Here is a 27,700-nt window from a genome sequence, read left to right on the forward strand (position 1 = left end):
CGGACATGTAACCTTTCTTTGGATTTAAAGTCCACATATCCGTCGTGATTGTTATTTGACTTTTTAACTTCTCAAACCCCTGTTGTGGCTTGGATTTCTTTGAGCAATAAATCTTGTGAATGTCCTCTTTAATTGTATTACGAGAAACCATCTTAAACAAGGGTTGAAGACTAGCAACAAACTTCTTAAAACCAACATGAGAAACAATAGAAAGCGGATACTCATGCAAGATTATAGCACAAGTCAACTCATGTCTTGAAATGTCTTGATCAAATGTGTAATTTCTAATCTGAACCTTCCCATCAACTTGTGTATCTATGCCAAGTTGCTTTTGCTTTTCAAAGCATTGTTCAATGCTTGAATTTTTTCTCCTTACACAAGTATTCATGTGATTTTTCAAAGCTTTTGCTCCATTTTTGCTATTGGCCTTATGAATAGCTTTACAATAATTACAAATTGCCACATTGTCCCCATCGATATCTTTCTTTTCAAAATGATTCCAAACCTCCGAAGTTAATTTGCAACGACGTTTGGTACTTGAACTATACAATGGAGGTTTACTTTTAGTAGGCGAGATCAAAGGTTGACTACCACTAGTAGGAGTTCTAGAAGGCTCAATTAAAGTTACTTGTTGTGAACTTGACCTTACATATGCTGACGATTGAGAGAGTGTCTTATTGCAATTATAATTAACACTATTGTAACGACCCCTCCTCAACCGCTACCAGCATTCGAGACTTTCGAGAGAACCCATCAAGTCTCGAACAAGCCTTCACAGATATCAATGATCAACTATAACACATTCATTGGACAATTTCGTAATCATCACAATTTTATTAATAATAAATATTCTCGATACATTGTATTCCATCATCACATAAGTATGTCTATGTTGTACCCAAGTGTTTGTTTCCATAACTGAATATACTATAATTGACCCAACCTTTAATAGTGGAGCGACTTGGAATAGGTTGCTAGAAGATGCTTTACTTACATCGCGATGGACCATAATGCCGATGAATAGCTCGCTAGCTGATCACTATCTGTAAAAGAGAAATAAGGGGATGAGTCTCACAGACTCAGTGATCATTGGCTCCGTGAGCAGAGGATAGATGGGAAACAAGCAATAAGGTAAAGATTTTGAATAATAAAAATTTCAAGAGTAGATAAAGATATTTAATTCAAACGGAGATTTGTGCCTTATATATATATATATAAGAAAATATCAAGAATCTCTTGTAAGTCATAATCAAACATAATGTATATCAAGTCAAGTAAGTAAACTTTTGTGCAACGAGAAAGTTAATAACCATTTTCAAATTAAATTAGTAAAATATCATTTTAAACCTCGTGTTCGTAAAAGATCTCTGCAATCAAAATTATCTCATGTAATACTCAAATTAAATCAATAAAGTTAGGCAAGCTCCCGCGAAACCAAATAATAACCAGGTTTATACACAATTTGCAAATCGCCTTGCATACGAGGGTAAAATTCATATAATAGTAAAACCAGGGAGAACTGCAGAAAATCGTGTAATTTCGTTTTCACCATGCAAGAAATAAGAGTCTGAGAACCCAAAGAGATTTTTGTCTCGACTAGGAAATCAAATAAAATCCATGGTCCCACTACCATGTAATAACATCCGGGAGCCTCGCTCCACCAGATCCCACATGCCATGGCAGTCTCAACGATGTTGGTAGACATCGGAGAAATCAAGCATTCACAACCACATAATCATCTGGTGGCCTAGCGACGCATACAAATATCACAGGCCATGGTCCCCACCAGGCCTAACCTCCCGTCGGTGATCCGAAGGTTCTCTAGCTAGAGCTCACTCGTGCATGAGGGTCACACTTAACCGAAGTGACAATCGACCTACTCTCAAATCTCTCTGTTTGTAAAACCATTTTGCAATTGTGTTATGTTTTTAAAAGCTCGTCTCAAAATTATTTCCAAAGCATTCGACACAGAGTATGATAAAATCTATCATTTTCTCAAAATATATTTATACATGAATTTCAAAACAATAATTTGCATGTTCAATAAGCAATATAACCATGAGTGCACACTGCACAAATATAAGGCACATATTTTGAGGAAAAACAGTGCGAAAGGCTTGTTTCTCGTTTTTTCAAAGCACTTTACATATAATTTATACATATATATATTTAAAACGATTTCTAAACGTAATTTGCAACCACAATTTTCTAAGATTGCTACCAGCACATGCTATCTATAATTTTCATATTTAAAATAAATCATACGTATAAGTATATATTTACGAAAATTTTAAAATTGACACCCCCTACTCACCTCAGAATAGCGGGACACTACATCGCTATTAATTCAAAAACATATCTACTTATTCCTTCTTGCCGATCGCTCGTAATTTCCTCTGACCTGTAGCCACAGTGCACCACCTTTACTTATTTTTCTTAAATATTGAAACCCACTTAATTAATATATCTATATATCTTATTTTATTCTAACATTATTATTATATATTTTATTATTTTCTTACCTTTCTTTCCCGTTTATTTTTTTCTCTTCTGCTCGTTTTTCTCTTTTTTTCTTCTCTTTCCCTCTTCTTACGTTTATGTTACCTTTTCACTAAAATGAAAATTCCATGTTTATACTCTCTCACCCGTTCTTTCTCTCACATGGTTCAGGTTCCATCTTTACTCTTCCTCCCCCAATGTCGGAGACAAACAACCCCTTTTTGCCTTTCCTCTCCAACCGACGGTGCACCCAAAAACTTTTCCCCTTAAAATCAACATCACTTCCTCCTTTCCTTTTTCTCTTTAAACCGGCAGCACCAACTCTTTGTTTCTCTCTCATAAGCCGGATTCCTCTCTTCTCTCTCTTACCGCCAGTCACCTTCATTTTCTTCTTATTTTTCTTTCTTTTTCTTTTTCTTCTCTCCCTTCCTTCTCTTCCGACACGCTATTCTTCCTCTCTCTCTCTCTTTCTTTTTCTTCTTCTTTTATTTCTTTTGGCCGGCCCCTCCATAACTTCTTCTCCTTATTTCTTGACTTTTCTTTCCTTTTCCCTTTCATCTCTTTTATCTCTCTTTCACTCCTCACTTTACTCACTAATTTAGCCGACCCCTACCACCTTCATTTCATTTCTTTACTTTCTTTATTCTTTATTATTTAATCTTATCCTTCTCTCTATTTGGTCACATGGGCGGCTAGCCCATGAACCCATGCCTTCCTTTGACTTTTCCTCATCTATTTATGTTTTAAAGCTCATGGCCAACCTTTAAAGTATCATTCCCATCCGTCACCTCCATTCTTTTTTTTTTTTTTATCTCCTTAGTTCTCTTTCTTTATTTATCCCATCCATTTAATTTACGTATCATTTCACATACATTTTCCTTTTAATGCCACCATATCATTCAATAATATCTCATTAGCCTCCAAATATTAAAATTACACATAACCCTTAACTTTTCTTTATTTATCGTATAACCCTCCAAACTTTCTTCTTTTATAATTGGATCCTTCCGACACGTTTTAAAATTCTCATTTCTTTCTATCTTTCTTCCTTTATACGTATACAATCAAAATAGCGAAGTTGCATTTCAACGCAGTATCAACATAATATTTAAATATTTACTCACCCACGCTAGCTCAATTTTAATACAAACATGCGGGTTTCACTTACGTCATTTATCTCCAAAAATTCATTCGTTCTTCTTCTCCCCCACTTAAATTGATCATATAATCCTTCTTCAGACTGATTCCCTTAATTAATAAATTATTAATATTTTAATATTATTTTATTCATAAAATAATATTTTATTTTAAAATATTCTTTTCACCCGTAATCGCTCTTTGATACTTTAATTTACATCAAGTGACCCTTTGCCTTATCAATGGGTCTTCTTGGCGACTAACAAGGAGAAGGGGTGTTACAACTATCATCACATTTGTCAATTGCGTCCATTTTTCAAAAAACCTAAAAAATAAAAATAACAAAATTAATGTCTAAATCAATTTTGAAAAAAAAAATACAGCCCTGCGACATATTGAATTCAATGTTATCATGCTTTTGTTGTTACAGCTAATTGCATATTTTAGGTTTTGATTCCATGTCTCTAATCAAGGAAACACTTGAATAGATCTAAGGTCCCAATATTATCACAAGTTATAGTCTGCTGTCCCATTTGTTCTTTCTTGGCAAGTCATAGAACAAAATGTATTTAAATCATTTTTCAACTTCCTTCTTATAGTTATTCTTAGAATGGTTGACACCCTTAGAACAGAATAAAAAATTTTGCATATTCATATCCCCTAAATGGTTTACAAATGGCCATAGCACAAACATCCTTGCGCACCACAGCAACAAAATAGTTGATAACTTGTAAAAGAAAGTCATACCAGTTAAGGGGTTGATACGAGGAAAAGAGTTCTTGCTCTAGCTGGGGAAGAAAAAGGACTAAAGGAGCGTGGGGTGTGGCTGTTGCTAGGGAGAAAAGAAAGAAGAAGGAGCGTGGCAATTGGGGAAGAAAAAGGATTAAAGGAGCATGGGGTGACAAGGCGTGGCTGTGGTTAAAGAGAAAAGAAAGAAGAATGAGCGTGGTAACTGAGGAAAAAAAAGGATTGCAGGAGCGTGAGGCGTAGTAGTGGTTGGGGAGAAAAGAAAGAAGAAGGAGCGTGGCAACTGGGGAAGAAAAAGGACTGAAAGAGCATGGGGCTATAGGGCGTGGCTGTGGTTGGGGAGAAAAGAAAGAAAAAGAAGCGTGGTAGTTGGGGAAAAAAAGGGATTGAAGGAGCGTGGGGTGTGGCTGTGGCTGGGGAGAAAAGAAAGAAGAAGGAGCACAGCAGCTGGGGAAGACCAAGGACTGAAGGAACGACTAGAAGAGGAAAAATAAAGAAAAGAAAGGCGTGGCTAAGGTTTTTAATCTTTCTCTCTTGTTTTTGAACATCAATTACATAAACATTTGGATTAGGAAATTGTGAAGTAAGTTAACAGTCTTTTTCTAATAAGCAAAGAAAACAAATTCTGTTATATGAATTTTATAATTTTATAAATTATAATTTTTATAATGTTAACATAAAATAAAAAATAAATAAATATATTTAAAATATATATTAAAAGTATTATAGTGTATATACAAAACAGTAATTATATTTTTTATAAATGAATCCAATTTATATAAAGTATAGATATTAAAAGACATTACAATTTAATTAATAATCATAATTTCATTAATTAATTTAATTAATTTTATGAATTTGTCCTTAGTTACTTGAAATTTAACAAAAATAGCTAAGTTTCAAAACTATTCAAATCTCACAACTTCTTTTTAGATAATTAAGTTTATATATTATAAATTTATATAAACAAAGGTATATATATTATTTAGTAATTAATTTATACATTAGTAATTATATTCTTTATAAATGAACATAATATATAATATAAAGTGTATGTGTTAAAAGACATTACAAGTTATATACTATAAAGTGTATATATATATTACAATTAATAATTTTATAAGTTATAATTTTTATAATATTAACACAAAATAAAAAATAAATATATTTATATTTAAAGTATATATATTAAAAGTATTAGAGTGTATATACAAAATAGTAATTATATTCTTTATAAATGAACCCAATGTATATAAAGTATAGATATTAAAAGAAATTATAATTTAATTAATAATCATTATTTTATTAATTAATTTAATTAATTATATGAATTTGTCCTTAGTTACATGAAATTTAAAAAAATAGCTAAGTTTTAAAACTATTCTAATTCACAACTTCTTTTTAGATAATTAAGTTTATATATTATAAATTTATATAAACAAATGTATATATATTATTTAGTAATTAATTTATATAATAGTAATTATATTCTTTATAAATGAACATAATATATAATATAAAGTATATGTGTTAAAAGACATTACAAGTTATATACTATAAAGTGTATATATATATATATTACAATTAATAATTTTATAAGTTATAATTTTTATAATGTTAACACAAAATAAAAAATAAATATATTTATATTTAAAGTATATATATACTAAAAGTATTAGTATATATATAATATACTAATTATATTTCTTATAAATGAACTCAATATATATAACGTATATATATTTAAAAACATTCCAAGTTAATTAATAATCATAGTTTAATGAATTAATTTAATTAACTATATGAGTTTGTCTTTAATTACATGAAATTAAAAAAATAGTTAGATTCCAAAACTATTCTAAACTCAAAGACTCTCTTTAAGTATATATATTATAAGTTATAATTTTTGTAATCTTAATACAAAATAAAAAGTAAATACATTTTTATTAAAAATATATATAATAGTAATTATATTCCTTTGTAATATAATATGATATGATATTCATATTATTTAAACATAATTAATAATCTGATAATTTAATTATTTATATATATTAATGTCATCACATTAATAATTTAACTAACTATATTTTTAATATATTTGTCTACATTTAACAAAAGAAATTGTTTGTCAAGATGGTACAAACTTTGGGTGCTTTTCTTCCTTACTTAGGTTCGAATCAAATTAGCAACAAAGTGGATCAATTTTATTCAGTTATTTAAATAATAAAAAATATATACACGGGTATTATAATTAGGTTCGAGGCGAGTACCCGCGAAACCCGAATATTACATAATTAGGTTGGGTAACCGGTACCCAAAGATTGATACCCGAACCTAATTTAGGTAGTGAAATCACTACCTGAACCCATTTATTGAGTACCCCAAACAGGTGTAATCGGGTCGAGTATCTGCGGGTACTCTATAATAAGGTACTCGTTGACATCCCTAGGTGAAAGTGGAGGTGGAGTCTTAGAAGAAAGTGTGATCTGACCATATTAGAGGGCCTTTAGTGGAGTTGGGGCACAAATAGGATGCAAGGAAGTTGTAGTTAGACTACTTGCAGGATGAGGTGCCTCTTCGACTAGAGGTGGAGGTGGAACCTCAGGAGAAGGTGTGCGTTGACAATGTTGAAGGGCCTTTGGTGGAGTTGGGATAAGAGTAGGATGTGAGGAAGTTGTAGTTGGACCTGATTTATGCCACTTACCTCGTCAAGATCAACCCTAGTACAGTTGCCTTCTTTGTTGCGTGCACCATCCTCGTCACCCATTGACCGACTTTACAAAGTGAAAAAAATCAAACACATTAAAACAATGTATACATTGTACATATTATAACTCACGCAATGAAAAAAGATAGATGCTCTTACCTCATAACAATCAATCAACCGACCGACAATCTAATCCTCCAACTTTTGCAATAATTGTTAGATATCTAAATACAATGACTACATCTATAGTTGCATCACCCATTGGATCTCCAACTGCGTTGCTCGTTGGATCTCTAACTTAATTGCATGCATATGCATCTGCATGTCTCGCTCAGCCTCCATCAACAACAATTGCATCTGCATTTGCATGTCCATTTGCATCTTCGTCTGCATTGACTATAGATCCTTCTTCCACTATGTCTGCATCTGTTGCATCTTTCGCTTAAAGCTTGTAGTCATTTGAAGACGCAACAACGAGTTGTGCGCTTGAGCATGAGGAGCATCACTAGAGGCAGTAGCAAAAGCAGGAGGAGCAGTGTGAGGAGTCACTATAAGAGCAACAAGAGTAGCAACATAAGAAGCAGTGGGAATAGTGGCATCGGGAGCAGCATGAGTAGAAGCAGCATTAAGAGCAACATGAGAAGTAGGAGAAAGAGCAATAGGAAAAGCAGCATAAGAAGTAGCAAGACGAGAATCAAGAGACTTAACAGCACTAGGAGCCTTAGTAGCAACGAACTGGGCATGGACTTCCACGTCCATGGTGCAACTCTACTTAACGCCTCATCTTACTGTACTTTTTTGTTTGCGGTCCATTATCTTCCTCTTTTACTGGGGAACGAATTCTAATTGACCCTCTAACTTCCATAATGGAACGTATTATTGCCCCTCAGAGATATTTACTTCAATGTCAGCCTAATATGCGGTCAACATCTTTTTCGCAGTTGGCTCTAAGTTCCCGACTGCGCATAACTACACTAAAACATACATTGCCATTGGGTTGAACCCTAGCTACCTTATGACAAAAAAATAAAATTAAATAAAATAAAAAATATGGTTCTTTACTTACCTTGCCTTTTCTTTCCAAACTTGCAATATTGATGTGGAAGCCTATAGGCCTCTCATGACAGTGCCATTTCAACATTCTTGCGCCCACTTGTCTAGATTAGTACTGTTTTCTAAACAAGCTTCGGATATTAAGAATTGCTTCAAACGCCCAAAATTGCACATCAATTGTAAAACATTTTACTCACTTCATAAAATCTTATGCTAAAAGAATAATGAAAAACATTAGAGTATGACACACTATGTGAAATGCCTATATAAATCCGTAGATATGGTAATGTTTCTTCTCTACTACTCCCACCGCTAGAGGTTTGAAAACCCCTTATCAAGTAATCGATGGTTAGACTCTAAATGTATGTGCCCCATGAGAATGCATTCCAACCGTCGATGTTCTCGACCAACGATAACAACCATGAAATCACTGATAGTTTGTAGTCTTGATCGAATTAAGCATTGCTCGCAATCAAGACGAGGCCATCTTGGTCACATCTGCCTTCTACTGAAATCTTATGCGAAAAGAATAATGATAAACATTAGAGTATGGCACACTATGTGAAACGCCTATATAAATCCGTAGAGATGGTAATGTTTCTTCTCTACTACTCCCACCGCTAGAGGTTTGAAACCCCTCATCAAGTAATCGACGGTTAGACTCTAAATGTATGTGCCCCATGAGAATGCATTCCAGCCGTTGATGTTCTCGACCAACGACAACAACCATGGAATCACTGATAGTCTGTAGTCTTGATCGAATAAAACATTGCTCGCGATCAAGACGAGGGCCATCTTGGTCATATCTACCTCCTACTAAAATTGTCTTCCTTTGAACATCTCTAAAACTTGTTGTATCTTCACCTCGTTCCCTGGTCCACAATATCGTTGGTGAATTCCTCTGAGGACAGTCTTGTAGGGATTGACAATAAGGGCCGATAGGGTACCAAACTTCAATCCTGTTACCAAGTAAAACTCCCTCTTCGAGAACTGAGCCTTTGTTTTGCCTATGGAAAACCATAACTCACCCTCGATGGCACTGGGTTCATTGATTTTGCTTAATATTAGGTTGTGCATGAGACTGGCGCAAAATAAACTCTTCTCAGATTCAACGTCCATCATATGCCCAAAGCATGTTCTCTTCAAGGCTTCCAACTCATTTACTTTGCGCAGCATCTCACGTATCACATGCAGATGCGACCACTTACAGTGGATGTTAATGCTAGCGTTGAACCCCCACCGATGCCTCGGCACACAAAGCAAAGATTTCACATTATCTTGCTATGTTCCTGTGCTGGTCATCTACAACATAAAACATATAACATTTCCATTTTAGCTAATACGATCATTGTAGATTAAAAAAACAAGAGGAATTTATGAGAAATAGCCTTCCTCATAAGCTCACTCCAAAAATGACCCTTACGATAATTTAAACTGTTTTTAGACAACCCTGAAACAAAATAATTAATGCATGTGTTGAGCATGAATTATTAAGTAAATCAACATATACATATTAAAGCATTATAGTTGACCCAAAATAATACAGAATGAACGCAATGTCGATCATGGAATTCCACACAGATAAATTTCATACAGTTATAGCACTTGCGTAATTTCATACAAAAAATAGTCACACAATGCCTTATCAATAAGTCACGCAATGATCTATCAACAAGTTACGCAATGCTAAGAACAACTAAACTAATCACACACATATTAAGTGATGCCATGCCTGAACCATATTCACGCAATGACCTATCAACTAGTCATGCAATGACATGTCAACCAATCACACAATGTTAAACCCTAAACGCAGTGCCTAATGCAATCACGCACACCCTAAGTGACACCATGCCAAAATCCAGTCATGCATAAGGTGTCAACCACGTACGCAAGCCCTTAGTCACTCAATACCTAAACCCTAAACCCAATTCCTATCAAAGGGTGAAAATGCATACATATCAACTAGTCACGCATGCCCTATCACTTATCGACCCAAAAACAACCAACAATACCAACTTCATGTTTATATTCAACAATTTCAAACAACAAGAATATCAATATGAATAAGCAATATGCATACGTTTATGCTCAAAAACCATAAATGAAAAATATGAAGAATAACAATAGCCCTAAAAACATTTGACCACATAGTTCAAAATAAAATAAAAATATATTATACCTTTCTCCGCGTAATGTGAACTTCCTCTCATTGCTTAATATGTGAACTACCTTTATGCGAATAATAATCACTCCAAAATGCTTCCACCATTGCGAGAAATGCTTGAAAGTTGAACTGGTAAGGAATGCTTTTGATAGTATTCTATGTATGGAAATGTACGGTCTATCGATGAGAACTAAGGAGTTACACACTTTATAAACATACTTGACCCATTAATAGGTTTCGTGTTGAGGAGCGGAGCCAAACACAATTTCATTAAGGATAATTTTTTTTTTAATTTTAATTCTCTTAGCTAAAAATAGTTAAAATTATGGAGATGTCTATTTTCAAAAATGCCTTATGCGTAGAGCCCATTTATAAAAAAAACTTCTTTAAAAAACTTATTTAACAAATTTATGAAGTTGATACAAAAAGTACATGTACCTTAAAGTTAGTTTTCATTACTTTCAAATACATAAACATGTAATAAGTTTACTTATTACTATTTTTTTAAAAATAATACTCAAAATGTTAATTTTGTAAAAATAATTATTAATTATTTTTGTTTTTAATTTTTATTTAAAAAATAAATTCAACTTAGTAAAATCAAGACATAATACTTTAAAAAATTTATAGATTATTTTTAAAAAATTCAAATAAATCTATGTATTTTTATTTTGGAGTAAATATGTTTTTATGATTAACGATTAATTAACTGTCATAAATTAAAATGTCACTTATCATTTTTATATCACGTGAAAGTTACAAAATGACATGTAACATCATGTCATTATATCACATAAAAAACATATCATGTCAATATCTATTATAATATGCCAGTATATCACATGATATGAAAATAATAAGTAAATTATTAGTAATAAAGATTTATTTAGTTCCAAATAAATAAGAATTTATTAGAATTTTCGTGAATAGTTTGACTTTTTTTGAAATATTATACTTAAAATCAGTTAATTAAGTTTTTAAATTAAAATGAAAAAACTTTAGGACAGAATTACCTAACCTTCAAAAAAAAAAAAGAAAAAGAAAGAAGAATTGACTTGATCTTTTCTGTTTTTTCAACCATTTAACTTTGACGTTTAAAAGTCGTAGTTTGTTCTTCCATATGCACATTTGCCACTTTGAAGTCGCATTCGCTTCTTCGCTCTTTCCCTTGAAAGGCTTCAACCTCTCCCGTCCCCCGTCCCCCGTCCCTCTTAGCAAAAATCCCCCGCCTCTTCAACGCTTTCTTCTTTGCTTCCAGCGTCAAGTTAAGTAAGCTTATACAGAAATTTAAAGACCATAAAATGGAACAACGGATGGCTGGACTGGGTGCAGGAATCATTTAGTGGCTGCTTCCCTTCATCCAATCCTTATGCTGAAGCAAACAGGACAAAAATGGTGTTCAAAAACAAGCTCTTCTTTTCCTCTTCAAAGAAATCGGATTCTGATGGATCCAATAGCCCTCGATCCACTTCCAATTCCCCGATCCGATCCGACAAGAAAAAACCCAAAGCTTCAACCTCAAAGCCTGACTCCCAGCAGATCCCCAATTCCACCTCCCCTTTCAGTCCCGTAGCTTGCAAGCAAACCCAAGTCAAAGATGGACTCAGACGCTTGAACCTCAAAGCCAAAGAACCCCAACCCCAAACCCCAGCTGCCAAGCCCTCTTCTTCTACCTCCAAGAAGCCCGATGCCAAGGACGGGCCCTCCTCTGTGTCGCCAATTCTCGCCTCTTCCTTGGGGTTGAATAGGATAAAAACCCGGTCCGGCCCCTTGCCGCAGGAGAGCTTTTTCAGTTTCAGAGGGGAGAAAAGTGCGGCGGCTTCTGTGCTTGGAGCCAGTAACTTGTCCAGGCCTGGAGGTTCAAGTAGCGTTGGTGGCGATGGTAGTTCAGGGAAATCGGGTTCTGGGAAGAAAGACGGTTTGAATCAGAGGTTGTTGCAAGAGAGTTCGCTTGATAATGCGAGCAATTCGGATAGTATGTCGACTGGGAGTGGTGGTGGTGGGTGGCACTCAAGAGAGCAGAGTCCTAGTGTGCAGGGGAAGTCTCGGTTGCAGAATGGGGAATCATCCTCCGAAGCTGGTACTGCTCTTACTTTGATTTATTACTGTTTCTTGTATAATTGTTATTGTTTCGATTATGCCATTGATGATTTTTAATGGCAGAGCTGTTGCTTTATAGTAATAGATTCTTATTTTTGGTTACCCTCTATTCTGGGACTTAATTTTTAATGGCAGAGCTGTTGCTTTATAGTAATAGATTCTTATTTTTGGTTACCCTCTATTCTGGGACTTAATTTTGGATTTCCCTGTTCAATGACTAGTTGGTGGATAGAATGCTGGAAACAGTTTGTTTATTCCACATCAATTGTTTAGCTCTGAGCTGTTCTTGCATTGATCAAATAGGTGTAGCTAGGAGGCGAGGCAGAATGAAAAGGAAGCTTAACTTTAACACAAACATAATGCATATTTATTGAGCCTTATTAAACTTTGTAAGAGGCATGAGGTTTAAGAATTTTACTCTCTAGCACAGATGAAATTGCTAAAAGCAAATAGTGTGAAGTTCTAAACCCCCATCTCTCTCTCCTATCCTCTTTTTGGCATTGGGAAGAGAGGGGTGATTTGTGTGGTTTGAGACATAAAAGGTGCTTTCAAGTGGGTTATCCTTTCCACAGGGTTTGATAGTAGTCTCTGATCTGACATACAATATGTGGTGATAAAGGACACCGAGTGGATCAGATTATAAGATTTACTTTTACCATACTTATGCATTTTTCTTGGACAATTAGCAGTTGCTGTGTTGCAGAGAGTTGGAGTTTAAATATTAGGTAAATAACCCCCACCCTCTTGGGGTTTGACCATAATTCACTTGGGGTCCATTAGTATTGGAAATGGACACTCTGCCTTAGAACCCCAAACGCTGTTAATGGATTTTATAAAATGATTAAAATGCCATATCTCTATTCTTTCCCTTGCCTTCATGTGATTTTGAGCTTGCAGTCTGACAGCTGCTCCCCTAGCTGTCACGTACTGCTTGCTCCTATCCCATCTCAATCTTTTCTTTCTATATGAAAACAGACAATTGATTCTTTTATATCACTTACAGATTAGTTGACATTTCATTCACCCAGAGAATCATTGAAATATACTTAAAGCTCTTGCTGTAAAAAAAAAAAAAGGCAACTATTGCTATACAAGAAACACTCTCTTATCTATGCTCAGATTTAGTAAGTGCAGGATAATATATCAGGTGAACAAGTTAGAGTTCCGGGTTTACATGATTAATGAAGTAGGCAGGATGGTTTTGTAGTACCAAAAGGAACTGTTCTGACTAAGATAACAGAGCTACCTTTCAAGGGAAAAAGTTTGCTCCACTAGTATAAACAATGAACTGCAACCAATGACAATACAATTCCAACAATGAAAAAGCTAAGGAACACTTTTGCTATTGTATCTCATCCCTCGGTTTCAGATAGTGAATAAGATTTAGAAAGCATGTTAGAGAGCTTGGCTTGAAAAGCAAATCCAGCCTTTGGTATTTATTTTTTTCATCTAACCATGATGATGTTATTGCATTAGTTGCTCCACCTCCTATGAAACCTCCTCCTCTGCCACGTCTAATTATCACCTGGAAAACAGCATCTCATGTCTGTGGCATATCACTTCCAGATAATGTTGGTGAGATCATTTTCCATGTGTTTGACTCCAATTCGTGATGGGCATTCAAGCTCAGATGAGTTTGTTAGAGTTTTGCTTAAAAGAGAAAGGGATGTTCCTCAACCTGTAAAGTCAGGAATCTTGGGACTTTTATCTTGTTGCTGGAACTTTTCAAATAATAGCTCCATTGGGCGGGTGATCTCATAATCTATCTCCACGTATAGGATTTCCATCAATTGAGAAGCTTCTGATATCTTTTTGAAAGGTTGAACCTGTTATCAGTGAACTTCCATTGCAGCTATGGAATGTGCTTTTGAGTAGAAACTGGGAAAATGGCTGTTGGTCAACTTATCCAGACAAGAGAGGATGAGGAGGTAACACCACTAGAGGAGTCTATGGTGGCAGCAGACTGGACAAGTTTCCTCTGGTGCTTATAAGTGGAAGAGGCAGAACCTTCAAGCTCTCTCTACAACGGTGACAGGTTGGACAAGTTTCCTCTGGATCTCGTAGAGTGGGTTAGGACCCAAACATTTATCAATAATTTTGACTGAAATTTTGTTCCAAGGAACTTTTATATTTAGACCTCTTATTAAAAAAAAGTGGAAGTAGCGGAACCTTCAAGCTAGAGGAGTTAGGGAGAGAGAGACTGAGAGACCATGTTTTTGCTTTTGCCTGGTTATTGAGTTAGAGAGCGATTTCACTCAGTGTGATTCTGATTACAGGTTGTTTCTTTGATGCTAGAAGGGTAAAATAGGTACAAAATTCATGCTACATCATTAAGTAAATGGAAACTCAAATGGTGGAGTATGACGAGATTTATGTCTCTGCAACATATTGTTTTGGGGCGAAGTGTCCATTTTCAATATTAATGGACCGAAAGTGAATTATGATCAAACCCAAAGTGAGTGGGGGTAATTTACCCTTAATGTTTTATGTAATGAAAATATCTATATTCAAGTTTTTGTTAATTATATTTAAAAAAAATCAAAATTGTGCTATTAGGTGCAGCTGATGGATTCCAAATGGAAAGGTATGTGATTTCAAAAATGATTTCTGTGAAGTATCATTTCGCTCATCAGTTAATACTCAGATATTTGCTGAGGGAAACAGTTCTTTAAATTTGAAAATGAATTTGTGAAAGTGCATGATATGGTCAGTTCTGCTCACACTGGCTAGATATATCATGTTGAATGAAGAAATGTGGTACATGTCATCCTATTGATCGAATTTTTAGATTTTTTTGGAGTCTGATAGGCCTTTTAACTTTGTCTCTGCTTGCTGCGTCTAAACAGGAGTTTCTGTAAGATTTCATATTTGTCTTGAATTCTGGACAAATCATCTTGAAAAGTGAAAAGCTCAAAAAGTAGAAAGGCCAATTGTGGATGGGTGATTAGTAGAAGTAAAGATGAGGGATGAGTGATAAAAGTTTGGAGAACCATGGATGTTTCCCGCAGATGCCGATATGCTTGTGATGCTTGTTATTCTGTAGCTTAACATGGCATATTTTTTCCTTTTCTTTTGCTGGTTTCCCCCTTCTTTTTTTCCAGGTTTATGTATGTTTGGTAACCAAACTGTTTCGAAGAAGGTGATAAAATTTTTTTGGATATGAGTCGTAATTTTTCTTTTTCTCTTATTGCTCTGTCCTAATTGTTAGTTATTAGAAATGCTATTCATGCTTCTTATGTAAAATACTTTTTTGAGTATTTACTGTCACAGCCCCATCATAGCTTATCTGAACTAAGTATGGACTCTGAAATGATCTATAAAGTTGTGGCTGCTAAGCTTATAACTTGGTTTAAAAAGTGTCAAGGCTATTCTATTTACCATCTTCTTCCTTTCTAATGTCATAAACAAAGATCGCACTGCTTTACATATGAATTGCATGTCTGATGTTGATGTAGGATGCTTATGCATTTGTTTGAGCTGCAAAATTTCTCTCCAATTCTCCATCCTTTCTGTTTTAACTAGGATAGAATTGTCTATTTTAGAAGACTTGTAGGGTATAAACTACTGTTTTTTTTTTTTGGAATTCTGGTTAATTTGGAAATGGTTCAATTTCCTGAAGGCTTGCTGGTAATTGTTATGTTTTTTCTCTCAAAAGTTGCTTTGCTTCCTTGAATACTGTTACCAGGGCAAAACGAGTCATCATGGGGCCATTCTGGAGGCTTAAAAAGTTCAGATTTTTGTACGCCAGAGGTACAATAGCATTTTCATTGATCTTCTCCTAGCTGTTAATTATTACTTCGTAACTGCCCTTTATTGGCATTTTTAGCATTAAACTTGTGCTGGTGTTACTGATTATATGAATATTTGCCTTCCCAGACTTCATATGATTGTGAAAATCCAAAGGAGTCTGAATCGCCCCGTTTCCAAGCTATTCTTCGTGTTACAAGTGGGCCTCGAAAGAGGTTTCCTGCTGATATTAAGAGCTTTTCCCATGAATTAAATTCCAAAGGTGTACGACCCTTTCCACTTTGGAAACCTCGACGATTAAACAACTTGGAGGTACTCTAATCCTATATCTTGTGACCTATTTTCTTGTTGTTATGTGTTCCTAATTAGATTTCTGTTTTGTGCAGGAGATCTTGATTGCGATTCGGGCAAAATTTGACAAAGCAAAGGAGGAAGTGAACGCTGATCTGGCTATTTTTGCCGCAGATCTTGTTGGAATTCTTGAAAAAAATGCTGAAAGTCATCCCGAGTGGCAGGAAACTATTGAGGATTTGCTGGTTCTGGCTCGAAGCTGTGCTATGACACCACCTGGAGAGTTTTGGCTTCAGTGTGAAGGCATTGTTCAGGAGTTAGATGATAAGCGTCAAGAACTTCCTCCAGGCACGCTTAAGCAGCTTTATACCAAGATGCTTTTCATTCTCACAAGGTGTACAAGATTGTTGCAGTTCCACAAAGAAAGTGGGTTGGCTGAAGATGAACCTGTGATACAACTTCGCCAATCTAGAATTCTGCATCCTGTAGATAAGAGAACTTCTTCAGGTGTCCTAAGAGAAGCAAAAAGTCTGAGTGCATCAAAGGGGTCAAAGTCTTCAAAGGCAGCTTCGTCTAAGAAAGCTTATAGTCAGGAGCAGCATGCCTTGGATTGGAAGAGGGACCATGTTGTACTGCCAGGAGGTTTAATTGCTCCTACTGATGACACTCCAAAGAACTTGGAGTCTCCTGCAAGCAGAGACAGGATAGCTTCTTGGAAGAAACTCCCATCTCCTGCCAAAAAAGGTCCAAAGGAAGTCATTGCTTCCAAGGAGCAGAATGATAATAAGATTGAAACCTTGAAAAGGAGAGGAGCTTCCGATGTAGATCTGGCTGCTATGAAGCTTCAGGAGCTTCCTCCTGCAAAAGAATCACAAGAACATTCTTCTAAGCATCAACACAAAGTTTCTTGGGGTTACTGGGGAGATCAACCAAATGTTTCTGAAGAAAGTTCTATAATATGCCGCATTTGCGAGGAGGAGGTGGCCACCTCGAATGTGGAAGATCACTCAAGAATATGTGCAGTAGCTGATCGATGTGATCAGAAGGGCTTAAGTGTTGATGAACGTCTTGTAAGAATTGCTGAAACGCTGGAGAAGATGACAGACTCCTTTGCTAATAAGGACATCCAACACGTTGGGAGCCCAGATGGTGCTAAAGTATCAAATTCAAGTGTGACTGAAGAATCTGATGTTCTATCTCCTAAACTAAGTGATTGGTCCAGGAGAGGTTCAGAAGACATGCTTGATTGTTTTCCTGAAGCGGATAATTCAGTTTTTATGGATGACCTTAAGGGTTTGCCTTCCATGTCGTGTAAAACTCGCTTTGGTCCTAAGTCTGATCAAGGAATGACAACATCATCTGCAGGAAGCATGACTCCTAGATCTCCTTTATTGACACCAAGGACTAGTCAGATAGACTTGTTATTGTCAGGCAAGGGTGCTTTTTCTGAGCAAGAGGATCTTCCACAGGTATTATTTTGCCCAGTTTTCAATTCTGAAAGACTTGCCTGCTTTTAGAGCTGTTGAATTACATGCTTTGATTGCTATGTACTTTTATATGGCCAATACAACTGGTATGCTTTTTTATGTTTACTTTTACCAATTTATAGTTTTTCCTTGACCTTTCCTCCATGCCCAGCATTCCTCCTCTCCTTGTTCTATTCTTCTTTTTGGTTGTTTACGTTAAATTTAATCATATGAAAGGCATAGTTGTTGCCTTTGTTGTAAGTCAACTGGAATTTATTTCAATTCAGTTGTTGTCAATAGAAGGCTGCTATGTACCTGCATTAGATTGCTAATAGTACTCATACAGATAGTTTAGACAGTAGGAGCCAGTTTATACGGTGCAGATGCATTATTTATCTGCTTTGAAGAGTATGGGTTTTGTCGTCCTAAGTTGTTGCTTGTTAAAATCTAGCTGGCAGTGGTGTATATTGGTTTTACTATGGCAGTATTAAGTCTTAATTTCTTTTGGATCATGCAGATGAATGAACTAGCTGATATTGCAAGATGTGTAGCAAATACGCCATTGGTTGATGATCATTCCATGCCATTTTTACTATCTTTTCTTGAGGAGTTGAGACTTGTCATAGACCGCAGAAAATTTGATGCACTTACAGTAGAAACATTTGGGGCGCGTATTGAGAAGCTGATTAGGTCAGTATGTTGCTCCTGGTTATTTTTAAGATTATAAAGTATGCAGTAGATACACTAAGGAAAGTAAATTTTAGCTTATGATGAAAACTTTGCTGAACAATCTTGTGGAAAGAATTTGAACTTTGAGTAAAAGGTTCTTATTGAGTTTGTTGTTCTTTTCTTATTTAGTAATCAATTTTAAAATGTAGGGAGAAGTATTTGCAGCTTTGTGAGCTAGTGGATGATGAAAAGGTTGATATAACAAGTACTGTCATTGATGAGGATGCTCCTTTAGAGGATGATGTGGTTCGTAGTTTGAGAACTAGCCCTAATCATTCATCTAGGGACCGTACCACCATAGATGATTTTGAGATAATAAAACCAATTAGTCGTGGAGCATTTGGGCGTGTTTTCTTAGCTAAAAAGAGAACAACAGGGGATCTTTTTGCAATAAAGGTACCTGAGTTTGATTTTCTTTCCCTAAACTCTTTTTCCTTAATGAATATAATATTTTTTTAAATTATTTCTAAAATCAGTTTATGTTACTCTCTTAATCCTTTTTTATGAAGCAGTAGTGTATTAATCTTTTAGATGCTTATCATTGGTTTGTTTCATATTTGTTGGTTCTTATGGTGTTTACATCATGTGAAAGTGTAATTACTTAAAAGGTAACTTTAGTGTTATGATGCTATCAGGGCACTTTTCCTTTCTTAGAAACTTTTCATTTCTTTCATTCCTGAATGTATATCAAGAGATTTTACCAAATTTGGTAACTCTCTATGGAACTGTGATCTGGATTAGCCAAAAATGTGTTCTAGCGAATCAAGTTGGGAAGAGATTTATGCTTCAAGAACTTGATTTTTAGTAAATCGTTTTATAAAAACTGCTAAGTCAAGTTGCATTCTTCTCTTTAAGTGTGCATTATTTATATACTACCTATTGAATTAAGTTTCTGGGTACCCCTGGTATTTCAAAATCTCGAGGTCAATTTGTCCAATTTTTTCCATTTTCTGTGCCCATTTCTGCCATTTTAAGTATTTGTTTATCTTAGTTTTTTTGTTTGTCAGAGAAAGAGACAGAGGGAGAGAAAAAGAAAGAAGAGAGAGGAAGAAGAAAAAAAAAAAAATTATTCTTCCCTCCTTTTTCCGATATTTGCTTAAATAGATCATAATTTATATTAATTTGAAAGAAACACCAACTATAACATTGGAGTGATCAATGTGTATTTTAAAGATAAAAATAAGGCAAAGAAAAGAGAAAGAATAAGAAAAAATGCAAAAAAAGGGTTTTGGGCTTTTTTTTTTTTTTTTTCGGTGCATTGTGTGTTTAGTAAGCAAACATGATTTTGGACCTTTTAGTGGATGAATGTGTTGGATCTTTTTCTTAGTTTATCCTTTTTCTCCTCCATTTTTTATTTTTCTTGCCTTTTTTTTCTTAAATGTTTTCCAAAAAACAGTTATGATTTAATATTATTTTAGAAAAAAGTATATTATCAAGTGTACACATTGGGTCTATCAATTTGTATATTTTTAAAGTTGAGTAAAAAGGTTCTAAGTTTTTGGGTAAAAGAAAGAAAAAGATAAGGCAGAAAGAACAGAAAATTAAATAAAAATAAATGAAAAAAATTGGGAAAATTGTTTTATTCAATTTTTTTCTCATTTTTCATTTCCCTCTGTTTCTTCTTTTTTAATTATATATTTTCTCTAGAAAAGGTTATAATCTAAAGTAATCGGCGCAAAAATACCAAATATAAAAATTCATAGAAATATTTTTAAAATGAGAAAAAAAAAAAAAGCAAAGCCCAGGGAAATTTTTTAGTTTAATTTTATTTTAAATTTCCTGCTTTCTCTCTTGATTTGCTTTGTTGAAGCCTTTTTACCTAATTTCTATATCCTGTTCTTAAGGAGGGCTGTGTTTTATATTTTAATACTGTATGAGTTAGCATATAAGTCTCGTTTGTGTTAAAGGCATATCTTGCTTTCGTTTTATTGTGACATCCCTCTAAATTTTCTCGTATCATGTTTGGGTTCCTCATATCAGTTTCATTGTTCTCTGTAGTTAGCTTGTCGCTGAGAGATGAAGGGGAATCAATTTTTTGAATTAAAAACATGTTTATGCTGTTTGGTACAGGTTCTAAAGAAGGCAGATATGATTCGCAAGAATGCAGTTGAAAGTATATTGGCAGAGCGTGATATTTTGATTTCAGTTCGCAACCCATTTGTGGTGAGCGGGTCTAGTTTGCAAAGAATTTACCTTCCTTGAGAACTTGTTTTCATACTATTAAATTAATGTGCTGTATCAGGTTCGATTCTTCTATTCATTCACTTGCCGTGAGAACTTGTATCTTGTGATGGAGTATTTAAATGGAGGAGATTTGTATTCGTTATTGAGAAATTTAGGCTGCTTGGACGAAGAGGTTGCTCGTGTATACATAGCGGAAGTTGTAAGTTTTGGTTTAATATTTTCCTTATAAATATCTTGGGTTATATTAGTAGAATTCTCTTTCTTTGTTATGTAAAGTATATATTTGTATATACATATTCTTACAGGTGCTTGCCTTGGAATATTTACATTCTCTCCATGTGGTTCATCGTGATTTGAAGCCTGATAATTTGTTAATTGCACATGATGGTCATATCAAGGTAACAGTTAATATGACCTTCCTTGATTCCCTTCTTTTGCCAGATATTAGGAGATATACATTGCTTGATTATTGTTAGTCTGTTGTTTTTGGAAGTTCTAACTGCACAGTTATTTACAGTTGTAATCTTTTTTCTTTTGGATGGAAGCAAAATATCATCTTTCTATTTATTACTTAATGAGAGTCGTAATGCAAAATATCTTCTATTGTTTTGTCATAATTTATGAAATTTATTGAGATCACAATGGCAAGATGAGGTGTGTGTTTTACAGTATTGGCTGAGTAGGGAAAAAAACTCATCATGTTAAAATGTGAGATGTTATTGAGTGGTCAAGGGAATACCTACATATGCCTACAAGATGATAGTTTGTTAAGCAAATGAGTGTACCTTAACAGGAATGTGGCATCAAGATTACTTCTTTGGTATTAAATTTTGGACCTTTCATTTTTTTTTTAATATCCCCTTTTAAACTTATAGTAAAATTTTCCATTTGAGCAGTTGACAGATTTTGGGCTTTCAAAGGTTGGTCTCATCAACAGCACTGATGACTTATCTGGTCCAGCAGTTAGCGGAACATCTCTTCTTGATGATGAGCAGCCTCAATTATCTGCATCTGAGCATCAGCAAGAGAGGCGGAAGAAACGTTCTGCTGTGGGTACACCCGACTATCTGGCACCAGAGATTCTTTTGGGAACAGGACATGGTTTGTATAGCCCTTTTTAATTTAAGGTGCTTTAATTATCTTTTCATCATCTGTTTGTCTTAAAGGTCAAGTTAGATTAAAATTTGGTCAACCTGAAAAGCATATGCCCCTAGAGCTTAAGCAACTTGGATCCAAATTTTTTAGTTAAATAATAGATTTTGTGATTGATATCTTGGTTATAAATAGCTCAAAACTTATTGGTTGCTGATTAATGTCTACGTCTTTGTTTCTACCTGATAAGCTTATGCATTTCAAAACTTATTGGTTGCTGATTAATATTTGAAAGCAGTAAGTTCACTGTAACATTCAATTTTCCTCAGGTGCAACGGCGGATTGGTGGTCTGTGGGTGTCATTTTGTTTGAACTGATTGTTGGCATTCCACCATTCAATGCAGAGCATCCACAGGTTATATCTTGATTCTATGCGTTCTAGTTCTTCTTAGTACTGATTGTTCTGCTTCCTTTGACTATTTCTTGTTATGCATTTTATTTCTCTTCAACACGTGCTTTTTTTTTTTTTTTTTCTGTACTCTTATTCTGTTGGTCTATTATTTGAAGTATATCAACTTTTTTTTTCCCAGATGATTGTTTGAGATTTATAGTGCTCTCAATATATGAATGTGGGGTTACACTGTTAGATTATAGTTATCTTTCCTACTTTGTACTTTTAGATCTCTATATCTCCTCTTCTCTTTATTCAGTTCTTAAATTTTAATTTCCACCTAATGATGAGTTTCTTTTAATCCAGATTGCATTGAAAACGAGGTGTTGGAAAACTGAAACTATTTCTAAATTAGTGACTGGAGTTGTTGTTAGGTGTCTGGTTGATGCTTTTCAATAAGGATAGGAAATCAATCATATCTTTGACTAACACCCAATCACCATGCTCAGTGCTATTACGTTTATAATTTTGTTGTGTTAATGGGTGAATTGGAAGACATAAGCCTTGTATCAATTGATGGGTATGATTTCTGAGTTTGGGGCCAGATTTTACTTTCTTGGCAGGGATAGAAACTGCCAAGGCAATAATAGAAATATGTTGAAAACATAATATAATGTTGGGCTTTTCTTGCACCTTGGACAATTATAGGTTATATGTATTGTTTGACTTAGTTAAAACTGCACAGTTATCGTGGTGCATTTACTCACTTTCCAGTTAGTTTTGCTACTCTGTACTCTTGGCCTAGCAGGAAACTTGCTAATCTTTTTATTTGTTCAAAATACGTGGATACTTTAATATTGATGTTGCGCTATGGGTTTCATTTTCTTTTCTGTTTTTGAGAAAATTCTAAAGTCAAATTTAATTAGTAGGTGGCATGGTGCATTGCTATATATAACAATAAGGTTCACCCCTTATAGTTCATTTGAATCTTATTTTACCTGGATGTAGCTGTTAAAATTCTTTAAAGAATGTTTTCTTTTTAAACTTTTTTCTTTAAAATGCTGCTAAAATTGTTGGTGTGCCATATATCTCATTCTTACATTACTTTCTTCCACATTTTGGTTTTAGACAATATTTGATAATATTCTCAACCGTAAAATACCTTGGCCACGGGTATCTGAAGAAATGAGCCTGGAAGCAAAAGATCTAATTGATCGGTAAGAAATTTGTTTGTTTTTTTATGTGGTATTGGTATTTCAAGAGAATTTTATGCATGTTGAAATAAATGACAGTTGTAATGAAAAGAATGAGACCAAGTAGTTTCATATAACATTATTTCATGGGCATAACGTTGTTATGTTGTCTATGACAGCATTTTCTGGTGCATGAATGGTTTGCAAAGAGAGCTGTACTTTATTTGCTTTATGGCTTTACTAAAAGAGAGGTTTCAGTCCTGTAGACTGATAAAATAAAGCTGTGAACAATGTTGAGAAAATATAAATCTTATTATGATAACAATGTGTGTGCACAGATGTGTATAGATGCATCCCCGTATGTTTGGAATTGTTGCTTTCATGTTTGTGATGGGGACATATCTACATTACAGAAGATATGTACTTGTGTCGTGTTCGATTCTTCATGTCTGTGACTGATGCAGTGAAATACTGCTGCGTCATCTTAATTTTTGCTATTGCTATCGCACATGATATTTGATGAAACCTTTATTCTGTATTCCTCTATAATTTTGCTTTTCTAGAAGTTTCTACGTTCTGCATTTTGAAGACCATCTATAGATTCCATTGGTATCTTTATAAACTGACCATACGCTAGATATTATGTTCCTATGATCGATTTTACAGTCTTTAATAACTTCATATGTTAAGGACCTTGTGTGTTTAACACCATTAATGCTCTTTTTCTTTTAAAAAAGAAAACTTTTAATTTTTTGAGTTTTGCTGGGCCTTGCGTTTGGCAACATGAATTCCTTAACTTTGTAAATATTTTCTCAATAAAATAAACTGCATCAAGATGTTTTAACCAAGGGTTCTTCAAGGTCACTAGTATCAAGCTTAAATGTGTTTTAGGAGTCTCTTAGTTTAATGCTCTTTTCATTTGAGTATTTTTCTTGCTTCAAGTGCCTCGCTTTCGACTCAAAAGTTGCTTAATATATTCAATTTCCAGACTCTTGACAGAAGATCCCCATCAGAGACTTGGAGCCAGAGGAGCATCAGAGGTGATAATGGTTCTTAATATGAGTACAAGTTTTGGGTTTTTTCCTTTTTTTTATATCTTTGGGTATATGGTTTTCATAATTGCCTTAAATGTTTGAATTACTAATGATAAAATTGTAATACAGGTGAAGCAGCATGTATTCTTCAAAGATATCAATTGGGACACCCTTGCGAGGCAAAAGGTGTGAATGTCTTTCCATCAATTATGAATTCTGCACTATCTAACTTTTTTAAAGAGTCTTATATTTACTCAACCATGCTTTTGCACATTTTACAGGCTGCTTTTGTTCCCACTTCAGAGAGTGCACTTGATACCAGTTACTTTACAAGTCGCTACTCATGGAATACTTCAGATGACCATGCATATCCTGGTAGTGAGTTTGATGATTCCAGTGATGCTGACAGCTTAAGCGGCAGTAGTAGTTGCCTGAGCAACCGCCAAGATGAAGTGGTATCTTAACCCTAGAAATTTGCAGTTTCCTAAATGATGATTATCTATGATATGTGGTGTTGACTTTCTGTTGAACAAAAATGAAACAGGGAGATGAATGTGGAGGCCTGGCTGAATTTGAGTCTGGTTCATCTGTCAATTATTCTTTCAGTAATTTCTCATTTAAGGTATTCTTTTACCTAGTAAGAATGCATCAGGAATTTTTGTTTTGGTTTGGATTTAAGTGCTTTAGTTGCTTTTAATTGTTGCTAGCATGGCACTTAGAGACAGATTTTAGTTTTTTGATTTTATTTTTAAGTTTTCAAATTCCTTTCTTTCTATTTATTTTTTGTCCTATTGATGTTGCCTTCCTCCAGCATTTTGTCATATGTATACTTATACATGCCCACATAAAGTATAGTGGGCTTGTTAAAAATGTTCATCTTGGCCTCCATATGAAGGACAGTTTGCAACATTCTTAATAGATAAATATAGTAAGCAACAATGTATCATGTTCTGCAATACGCTGTTATTATTGTAGTTATGATTGATTTAAAGCTGTATGGTGGTTTGTGTCAATTTACAACTTAGCCGCATCAATTTGATGGTCATTGTGCTTCTCCTCTGGACTGTAATATTTTTGTATTTAGTTTTTCTTGATCAAGTTTTGTTGCTATTTCCTGACTCTCTTTTTCATTGTGGTTGTTAGAATCTCTCCCAGCTTGCATCAATTAATTACGACCTGCTTTCTAAAGGTTGGAAGGATGATCATCCAGCAAATTCTAATGCATAGGACGCTCCTCTTCTTTGTGAGAGCTTGGTTTTTTGACATTAGATTGATTTGGCATATTTAAGGAGCCTCATCACCTGTGTTGTTTGTATACCCTGTACATGTATGTCATTTGAAGTCTCTACAACTTGTGTTTTCTTTGAATAAATATATTGTACCGTAAAGTAAGTTGATATGGTGTTTTCACCCTTGCAGAGATAGAAGAAAACTTGGGATTCAAACTGCTTCGGGATGTGCCTTTTTATAGGTAACAAGTCTACACTCTGGGATTTCAAATTTACTGTGCAGCTGCTTAGATCCTGAGGACCTTAGTGTACCCTAAATTTACATGCCACAGTGTTGGTTTCTGGTGTTTTGGCCAGTGGTGTAATTTGTGATTTTTTATTGATGTGTTTTTTTCTGCATAGTCTTGAGAGCAATGAAAACACATCCCTTATGATCAATTCAAAAGTGTTTTTTGGCTGTTTTAAGAATGGTCCAATGCTTCCAAGAAGTTATAATTGTGCCTTGGCAGGTTGGAAAATGGGAGTTGTAATCACTACATAACATTAGATGGCCTTAAATTTTGCATTTAATATTTGGCTCTCAAAAGTTTTGCCATTATACCTGTTCTATTGAGTCACAGCATTAGGCCATTGTATAAGTTGTAAGATTGTACTTTTTAGTCAAATATCTGATGGAATGAAATATAAATTGCTTCTGTTGTTGCAATTACCACCTCTATTTATTTGCATAGTCTCTTGTCACTCATCTCTCTTTGCAAAGCATTGACCTTTTCCAGTTGGTAAGGTAGGCACATTAAGATGGTTTTACAGTTTGATTTTAAGTTAGTTATTAGCATATGAAGTTCTTACTGTATATAGAAATTTATATAGCATGTGGATACAGGAATTGTTTTTTTTTTTTTCACTAAATAACTCGTACCTAAATTGACTCAAACTCGAAAGGTTCGAAATAGAATCGAATGAGTTGATAAGTTAATCCGAACTTTAATTTATTTTAATTTTATTTAAAAGTAATAAATATGACACAAATGATCATTTTATTATTTACTTTAAAAGCCAATAAAAATATAAAAGCACATTTTTCTTTCTCTTTATTTCTAACTTGTATATAATATTGGTTAATTACAAGATCTTTATTCTGTGATGAAAGCAGGTGTAAGAAAATAGATTCTCTTTGCTATTATCGTTAAATTTAATTTTTGCAATCATACTCATATATATGTAGAATTGGATTAGGCTAATTATTCAATCGAATTTAATACGATTTGAGTAAAACGGTTCGGTTTAATTGGTTTATTGAATCTATTGTTTAAAAAGTTTAATCTAATTTATTTATTTGGTCGGTTTTCGATTTTAAAATTTTCAGCTAAGTGAGGATAAATGTTATGTTTTCTTTATATTTAGATTATTTGTATATTTTATAATTATAGATGAAATTTATAAATTTTAATATTGTACTTTACAAAAAAAGAGTGATAAAATTTTGATCCTTTTGATTCAAAATCGAATTGATTGAACCAATTCAATGTTTGATCGGTTTGATTCTTTGCTATGTTTGACCGATTCAAGTTGATTTTTTAAAAATATTTAATCAATTTGATATTTAAGTACGACAATGAAATCAGCCAAATTATGTAAAATATTGATATTGAATTATTTGGCTCTTAGTTCCACCAACCGCGGTCTATGTAAAGTTTCAAATAAATGAGATACTTATTCACATTAATTGAAAGTATTGTCTTTTTTCGAAATATATACATATTTATATATATATTTAACCGTTAAGATTTTACAGCTGTCAAAATAATATAATCAGACATGTTGGATTAACTTACAATTTGACATGCATAATTTATATAAATAGGGTATCTAATCCAATGACTGGATCAGGAAAATATATTAATCCTATTTTTATAAAAATGAAAAAAAAA

The 27,700-nt window shown here is 34.1% G+C and overlaps 1 protein-coding gene across 2 annotated transcripts; it reads left to right on the plus strand.

Moving 5' to 3' along the window:
* Positions 1–11,431: 11,431 nt before the first annotated feature.
* Positions 11,432–26,475, plus strand: LOC18604387 (Protein kinase superfamily protein). Of its 2 annotated transcripts, none has more exons than XM_018117908.2 (18): positions 11,432–12,393; positions 16,099–16,163; positions 16,290–16,472; positions 16,547–17,920; positions 18,435–18,607; positions 18,796–19,042; positions 20,717–20,809; positions 20,889–21,029; positions 21,136–21,228; positions 21,727–21,931; positions 22,252–22,337; positions 23,442–23,530; positions 24,495–24,546; positions 24,670–24,726; positions 24,822–24,995; positions 25,085–25,162; positions 25,684–25,867; positions 25,960–26,475. In XM_018117908.2, the coding sequence occupies exons 1-17, from the start codon at positions 11,706–11,708 to the stop codon at positions 25,765–25,767; spliced, it is 3,882 nt and encodes a 1,293-aa protein (XP_017973397.2). In that variant the 5' UTR covers positions 11,432–11,705; the 3' UTR covers positions 25,768–25,867; positions 25,960–26,475. The 2 variants fall into 2 exon arrangements, with proteins under 2 accessions (XP_017973397.2, XP_017973398.2); XM_018117909.2 differs by having other exon boundaries at positions 24,822–24,992.
* The last annotated feature ends 1,225 nt before the right edge of the window (positions 26,476–27,700 follow it).

This window comes from Theobroma cacao, chromosome 3 (assembly GCF_053813885.1).
Source record: "Theobroma cacao isolate CCN51 chromosome 3, ASM5381388v1, whole genome shotgun sequence".
In the NCBI taxonomy this organism is placed as follows: Eukaryota; Viridiplantae; Streptophyta; class Magnoliopsida; order Malvales; family Malvaceae; genus Theobroma; species Theobroma cacao.

Bases quoted from the DNA above. Each gene is read 5' to 3' on its own strand.
- LOC18604387 (XM_018117908.2), top strand. From the start codon at position 11,706: ATGGTGTTCAAAAACAAGCTCTTCTTTTCCTCTTCAAAGAAATCGGAT. The intron at 20,810-20,888 runs GTGAGCGGGTCT...GTGCTGTATCAG, and splicing joins CAGTTCGCAACCCATTTGTG to GTTCGATTCTTCTATTCATT. The intron at 24,996-25,084 runs GTATCTTAACCC...AAAATGAAACAG, and splicing joins GCAACCGCCAAGATGAAGTG to GGAGATGAATGTGGAGGCCT.